The sequence below is a fragment of the Bidens hawaiensis genome, unplaced genomic scaffold (genome assembly GCF_021521415.1).
Source record: "Bidens hawaiensis isolate Kalapana, Puna unplaced genomic scaffold, B.hawaiensis_p1.1 tig00045479_1, whole genome shotgun sequence".
NCBI classification, from domain to species: Eukaryota; Viridiplantae; Streptophyta; class Magnoliopsida; order Asterales; family Asteraceae; genus Bidens; species Bidens hawaiensis.
In genome coordinates this window covers 111,294-119,298 of record NW_027498099.1, presented here as the reverse complement: position 1 = coordinate 119,298, position 8,005 = coordinate 111,294, and the positions used below count along the sequence as shown (strand labels likewise).

At 35.9% G+C, this 8,005-nt stretch overlaps 1 protein-coding gene across 1 annotated transcript; it reads right to left on the bottom strand.

Annotated features, from left to right (window-relative positions):
- Positions 1-4,549: 4,549 nt before the first annotated feature.
- Positions 4,550-7,095, bottom strand: LOC143595705 (transcription factor bHLH94-like). The gene is made up of 3 exons (XM_077074659.1): positions 6,643-7,095; positions 5,519-5,923; positions 4,550-4,707 (listed from the first exon to the last, which is right to left on the bottom strand). Exons 1-3 carry the CDS (start codon positions 7,015-7,017, stop codon positions 4,609-4,611), a joined length of 879 nt encoding a protein of 292 aa, XP_076930774.1. The 5' UTR covers positions 7,018-7,095; the 3' UTR covers positions 4,550-4,608.
- Positions 7,096-8,005: the final 910 nt, after the last annotated feature.

Genomic DNA, 8,005 nt, shown 5'->3' with positions numbered 1-8,005 from the left:
CTTAGAGATGAAGAGAAGAAGTGAAGATGTGAATTACAAAAGACCCTCTCCCCCTTTATATAGTGATCGCAATTAATGCGATGAATTTAATGCGGAGGAGAGAGAAATTGAAGGTGCAATGAAACCGTGACATGTGGCACCGGGCAAGCTGGCAACAGCTGTTGACAGGACGAGTGCCATTAATTTTGCGGCCACGCGCCGGAAAAATCCCGCCCACGCGCCGTAAAAAGCGTCTGGAATGACCATATAATGTCACGTCGCCATAACTTCCTGCACGTCCTGACACAGTCAGAAGAAACTGTCGCACGACGACTGTTCTTATCCTTTCACCAACTCCTCAAATTTCAAAGATTCAAAAAAGATTCGAAAAGTAAGCGGGAAAAACCCCTTACCCTGGCTATCCAGTTCACCGTAAGACGGCTGCGGGTACAGTGTTAAGGCAAAACCCTTCACATACCTAGCACCCGCAGGGAACAGAAGCCAAGAATACCCAACTATGAAGTCGGATGCGGGTACAGTGTTAAGGTAAAACCCTTCACATACCTAGCACCCGCAGGGCACGGAAACCGGAAAAACCCAACTATGAAGTCGGATGCGGGTACAGTGTTAAGGCAAAACCCTTCACATACCTAGCACCCGCAGGGCACGGAAACCGGAAAAACCCAACTATGAAGTCGGGTGCAGGTACAGTGTAAAGACAAAACCCTTCACATACCTAGCACCCACAGAGAAGTGAAGCCGAGAATATCTTGGCATTCCACCCAACTACAAAACGGGCACAGGTACAGTGTAAAGGCAAAACCCTTCACATACCTAACACCCGTAAAAAGTCATACCCGGCACCCAATTGTAAGTCGGGCGCGGGTACAGTGTTAAGGCAAAACCCTTCACATACCTAGCGCCCGCAGGGGATTAAACGCCAGGAACACCTCGGCAACCATAAGTCAGGTGCGGGTACAGTGTTAAGGCAAAACCCTTCACGCACCTAGCCCTGCAGGGATTTAACGCCAGGGATACCTTGGGAGTAAAGTAACTAATAAGACGAAGTGCGGGTACAGCGTCAAGGCAAAACCCTTCGCATACCTAGCACTCCATGGGAATTGAAACCAAGAAGGATCTTCTGGGCCATGCTTGCAGAAACGGGATTAACATCCCCGCATAGCGGGAACGTCAAGAACTAGATTGTTTGAAACTTCAGGATGAAATTGGTGGTTATAACATGATTGATCACTATGTTCAAAACCACCAAGACCTCATGGAGAATCTACACAAAAGGTTCTAAACGCTCCTGACTTGCGGGGAGGTTACAGACCTATCCGCATCATCCCAGAGATCAAGCAGAACATTGGGAAATTCTGCGTGACATTGGGAAACCCGCGGGTAAGACTTCCCGCGGAAAACCCATAAAACTAAACCCTTTTCAAAAACCCCTTGCTTAAGTCCAAAAGTTCACCTCACTTTATTAAACATTCATGAGAAGAACATTGGACTGGGGGGACTTGAAGAGGTAGGTCCCAGCAGAGGTGGTTAGGACCCGCAAGACTCCCTTAAAAGGAGACGTCTGCGCAGTTGAACACGCAAGACTCCTTAAACGGACGTCTGCGCAGTTGAACACGCAGACTTCACCATAGGGACGTCTGCGCCGCGACCTACCAGACCCGCAGGACCCACCACGCTCAGAGTTGTGACGACCTCACATGCGGTACGCAAGCTGGTCCCGCAGGAAATGCCTCCCTATGGTTTCCAAGTAACCCGCCTGTTCCCGCAGGCGTGGGTACCCGCCATTAGGGACTGGCCACCCGCGCAGCATGGCTACACGCATAAGGCTTAACACTCATAATAATTCAGCAGTCACCTGAAGAAGGAATGAGCAAAGTCGGGAACATTCCCGCATAAAGGCGGGAGGGGGAAAACTCCCGCCTAAATGAGCCAGTCCGTATAATAATGGAGGATCTTTTGTGTGATACCTGACGAGGTATGGACAAAAGATCTGACCAAGGATACGACAGCTCACTGACAGCAGCATGGCAGACAACACGCCACAGCACTGTGACCAATAGCCGCCCCCTGCTCACCAACTCCTGCCATACCACGTGCCTAGCCTGTAGTTGGTGGAAAAGGAAAAGTGAACAGCACGCCTGGTCACTATCAGCCGCTGCCTATCCACCAATTACCAGCAGAGCACGTGTGTAGGCCACAGTTGGCAGAGTAGTAGGCCGGCTAAACCTCCTTGGAAACCCACCTTCGGCTATAAAAGACATCAAATGGTATTATCATTTCATCATCTTATATCATCTAATATCTTGTATAATTTACCTGATAACTGCTCTAGTATTAATAATATACTTTTATAATCAAAGAGTAATATAGACTGATTCTCACGCCGGAGGGTGGTCACAAGGAGGAACCCCCCCCCCCTTTCTTAGTGACGAGCTCACGGTGTCTGTTTTACAGGTTATCGGAAGAACCATCTTGCCGGAATTAACCCCTCGTGGGAAACGTCTATCTAACCCTCAGGTTACTTGTAATCTGACCGGGTTCGACTGGTGTTTCTTCAGTAATAGACTCCAAGTCAGTAAATACTGAATTAGTGTTGATCGAATACGCCCATATGGTGTTGATTGGTGGTGTTGGAGGTGGTGCGTGAGTGGCAGATTGATGATTATGAAAACGTGCAAAAGAGAGTGCAAAAGAGTAAACTTTTATTCAGTATTATTTTGAAGCCTTATAAGTAAGATGTTTGTTGATTGATTCAAAAACGTCATTCTAGTGAACCAAAAGCACTTAATACTGACTGATTTAGAAATAATCTCTTAATAAAATCATTAAAAGACTACTAAACAACCATATATATACTTTATCATCCAACTTAAATAATCAAACTATACTTAAATTAATACACATCCTATAAATACCACAGTTAGCCATCATAAAGTTGCAATTTATATACATATAAAAATTCATGGTTTTTTAACGACAATATAATCTACTCATGATAATTCTATGCCAATGTTTATCACGAGACTCAAACACTCGAGCTTTGAAGGAGTAAGCACCTTGTTGTTGGAAATCAGGCCCAAGAACCCGAACACATAATTTGATCTCAACCAAAAGCGACTCTATTCGTTTATAATATTTCATGACACTAATTACATACCCTAACCATCTATTTATACTAACTAATTACATCATAAACATACTATAACTCAAACTCCTATCGTCCTACTTTCTATACGACTATACTTTCAACCTAATAAGATAACTAATTGATAACTCTAAACATTCAAACTATTAATTACATACTAGTTAGTTAATTAAACTCGTTCACTTAACACATTCAACTTTCTCTTTTATAACTATATTGTAAGCGCTTTGAATTTGCATAAGTAATTTTGTTACGGTTAACACTAATAAAAAAAGGTTATTAGCAATATAAAAAACAACTAAAAAAAACAGCCAGCAAATATTGTCATCTAATGCACGAACTAATGTGCAGACACTGTTATTCACACTGTTTCATGTGTCAACAGCTGTGAAAAGGGTTAGATATATAGTGACAAAGAACTGATAAAATTTATATATTAATAAATTAATTAAATATACTGGTCAAACATATTAAGACCGAAAATATTATATACTTTGATAAAACGATTTTCTTATGGGCATGCAATTTCTCCTGCATTTACAGTATTTAGTAATTAAACTAGTAATTACGTTGTTGCAAATTATTTTATACATGCTTAATAATTAATATTAACTATATATACATGGCGACATGGTGCGGTTTTGATTTAGTAGGGAATTGACTAGCTTCGACATGGTGCGGTTTTGATTTAGTAGGGAATTGACTAGCTTCGATCATTTATACTAAATACTGGTTCTTAAGAAGAGCGAGAAATGATTTGGTGTTCAAATGTTTAAAGACCACAGTTGACAAGAATATTGAAAAAGCCGTGTCACATCCTTCAACTGGATAGGTATAAGTAAAAGCCGAAATCTAACCGGAAGATGTGATGCGAGTGTAAGAGATTTATTACAGTTGACTAAATTATTTACTATAGAACAAAAAGAACAAATATAAATCATCCAACTTTTTCGATAGTAGTTCATATTTTTTAGAAAACTGCTATATGTGTATTCAAAAACTTTTAAACTAGTTTATTCTTTTTTTTAACACTGCACGCTTGTAGTAAGTATATATACCTACAAATGATTCTTTTTTTTTAAACTAGTTTATTCTTTATACATGTGTAGGTTTTATAAATAAATGATTTATTCATATATTATCTTTTAAAATTTAAAAGTTGAATGTTTTATTTGTCCGAAAGAAAATTCTTGTACATAGACAACCCCCTCCCCCTCCACCCACCCACACACACAAATACGCGCACGTGTGTTCATTATAACCAATTAAATTTTTAAACGAATTCCATAAGTTTTATTTGTCAAAAGGGTCTACAAGTCGAATTCAACTAGCTAGCACTACCTCTCTCTACACCAAAACTAAAACAAAACAAAAACAGATGGAAATTATGTTTTACTGCAAGTAATAAATTTAAGATATGGCAGTTGATCAAAATGGCATAATACTATTAAAAAAAATTAATATTAATTAGCACAAAGGGAGTCTTCTTCAATTTTGCATAATAAGCAGTTTATAGCATCTGCAATGTCATCCACTGTATTCAATTTGCATCCATCCTCAAGCTGTCAACACAATAACACCAAATTACAGTAAATTAATAAAGAAATATATAGACCATCTATAGACTATAATTTTTAATTAGTTATTTATAAAAAAACCTAGGTTTATTTCCTTTTTAGTTTATTTAATTTTTGGATGAAAATAAGTCTCTGAATCTTGATATATTTCCTGTGAAGCAACAAACAGAAATCTATACATCCTAATTAATTTAAAAAATAAAAATTGTTTTGTTTATAATTATCTCAATGTCGTTGTTTTCTTTTTGAACGGCAATTTGTATCACTGACGCAGTACTGACCTTTTGTTGTCATAAGATAAATTGAATTTTAAATAGTTTTATTGTTAAATCACTAGCAGAAATATCGATGTTAATCTTGAAACATTTATATATTATGTCTGAACGGCTTAATTTTATTGAGTAAAGCATGACACTAAATTACAAAAGAAAAACTATTACTTTGAATGAGAATTGAAAACGATAGTCATGAAAATCCAAAACATGTTTTGTCCCCTTATTCTTTTTTCACTATCATACAAAACCAGTTTGAGAAATTAATTATGGTTATGGGAATCTTGATGTATTCCGGTAAAATAAATAATTATCTAAATGATTTTATGATTTTCTCGATAATTATGAGAACCTGTTATCGAAACCCTAAGAAATCTCGTAAATACTTTGCTAACCAATGAAATTAGATGAATCTAAATTTTAAATTTGTGTGGGAAGATTAATATTGTCACCATTTACTATTCATATATTTGGTCTAATGCAGAAAAAACTAAATATTAAGATATAAGGATATAAACACTAACCTTGACACTAATAGTATAGAGAACCATTTCCTCAAGTGTGGTGACATTAAGATGAAGAATAGTGAGCCAACAACACTTTAGACCAGCCACCAGTTTCAACAGCTGCCTATGCCGTTTCTTTGATAATATCTTAAGGTTTGCTTGGCTCTCCACCAATGTCACTTCGATCTCAGCCATAGCCGGTGCCCGATTCTTGGACGTGGTGGCTTGATCACCACCGACACCGCCTCTAGCACGATGGAATATTGAGTATTGTGGGAATGTAAAGAAATCACTAAAGGGTTGTGGTGGTAGAGGACTATAACTTTTGATGTTGGCTCTTTTTTGTGCCTCTAGGGTTTGTAGTTGTTGCTCCAATTCTTTAACAAAATTTATGGCTCCTCCAACTATTGATGCTTGATCACCCTAAAAAGGTATAAGTTAATAAAGCTACAAGTTTTAAAACAAAGCATGTATCTTTTTGGACATATAACCTTTTATGATTTTATTTGTGTACATTTAACTATTTTAGCATCTTTTTTTTAATTTATGTCACTTTCTGATTTGTGATGATTAATTTCAAAAGTTCATTTGATTGTACACCTAGCTAGTTTCTTTCCGTATATATAAAAGAACTACGAGCTAGTGTAAAAGAAAATCAGCTATTTCGATAAATAACCAGGAAAATCATCAAAATGTAAATTTATCCGGCCAATATCGACAAAACATCCATTTAATTAATCAATTTCTAGACGGTTTATCCTAAAACGCGTCGACCCGATCACTTTTAATCATACTCGAGATTTTTAACTAACCCACATCGGAAGCCAAAAATATCTCGTCAGACTTCAAAATATATATATCTTGTCGATCCGACGACTAAATAATCCCATAAGCTCCAACGATACTTAAAATAAAAGAGCGATCTAATGATTTTATAACACGAGACGAATCATTTTAATTTGCTGAAAATCTTGTCAACTATGATTAATTAAAAAGTGTGCCAGTCGATGAGATTGAGGATAAACATTATGACAAAAAACTGATCAAATAGACATTTTGTTTACTCTGACCTACCAACCTACCAGTAAAGGACATTTTGGTCATCAACTCTAAATAATATTATTAAATAATGTAACACTTACCCTTTGAACATAAGAAGATGGCATGAGTGATCTGATAACACCAAGGTATTCATTCATCTGTTTCCTACGGTTTCGTTCCACCTTAACATGAGTCATCCTTTGATTCTCCAACTCCTCTTTGTTCTTCCCACTCTTTGTCCGCCTCCGCTTTCTTCGACCAACCGCGGTTTGTACCGCCGCAACAGATGATTCAATCTTAATGTCACAACATGCATGGACATCTCCTGATTCTTGATGATGATTATTAATATTATTGGAATTAGCCTCCAAAAGACCATTAAAAATATAATCATCATCTTCTTGTAACAAATGGTGATAATTATATCCAAAGTTACCAATTTGGTTTTGTGGATATATTATTGTCTCTAATGCCATTTTTTGTGAACTACTAAAGTGTCATATAAGAAGAAGAGTATAGTGATGGGAAGATCAAAACAAATATGGCTTTTTGATGTTTGTATATATATCTATATATTGATGGTAGAGAACAAGTTTTTGAGAGTGTATATGTTAACCTATTCTTTGTTCTTATAAAGATGAACCCTAAAACAAAAGAATCTACAGTACAAATACACGTGACTTTGTAAGGAGCTAGCTAGACACAAAATAGAGAAAACTAGAAAACATAGTTAATTATTATTAATTTATTAATTAATATATATAGAGAATGAAAAGTTGGAAACCAACTTGATCAGATATATGAGAAATTAGTCAATTACTATGTGGAACCCAAAAGAATAATCAGTTTTTTTTTCTAGTATCTTAAGTGTAATTAATCTATGTGAAAAACCAAAAAAAAAAAAAATTCAAATTCGTTTATTTTCTTATATGTATCTATCTGTAATATATAAAGACGAAAACATAAAAATCTTATGTGTCGCGATGTGGCCGCTCCCCCTTTTTTTGGAGTCACCAAATTTGCTTGATTTTTAAATGAAGACTTTTCATGCATTTGACCCGAATTCATGGGTATGGGTCTTACCAAACCCAGATATTCCTTAAACGGGTTATAACATCTCATTAAATAAAAAATTATTCTCACCAAATTATAGATGTAAAAATCCTATAAAATAGGATATACTAAAAATTAATATCTTATTTATTTTAAAAAGATATATATATATATATATATTATTTAAATTAAAAAACCAATTTTATAGTAAAAAAAATAAACGGGTCTTGGGTCTCATCAAAACCATATAGCTTTTAAACCGAGTTATAACATCTCATTTATTTGTGAAACAATTTATCATCAAAACCATAAATATATTATTAATATTCATACAATAAAAAAATATAAATTAAAAAAAATAAATATTAGAACAAACAATATAAAACAACGTCTGATCAAACCATGAGTATA

Bases quoted from the DNA above. Each gene is read 5' to 3' on its own strand.
- LOC143595705 (XM_077074659.1), bottom strand. From the start codon at position 7,017: ATGGCATTAGAGACAATAATATATCCACAAAACCAAATTGGTAACTTT. The intron at 5,924-6,642 runs GTAAGTGTTACA...ATACCTTTTTAG, and splicing joins CATCTTCTTATGTTCAAAGG to GGTGATCAAGCATCAATAGT. The intron at 4,708-5,518 runs GTTAGTGTTTAT...TTGTGTTGACAG, and splicing joins TCTATACTATTAGTGTCAAG to CTTGAGGATGGATGCAAATT.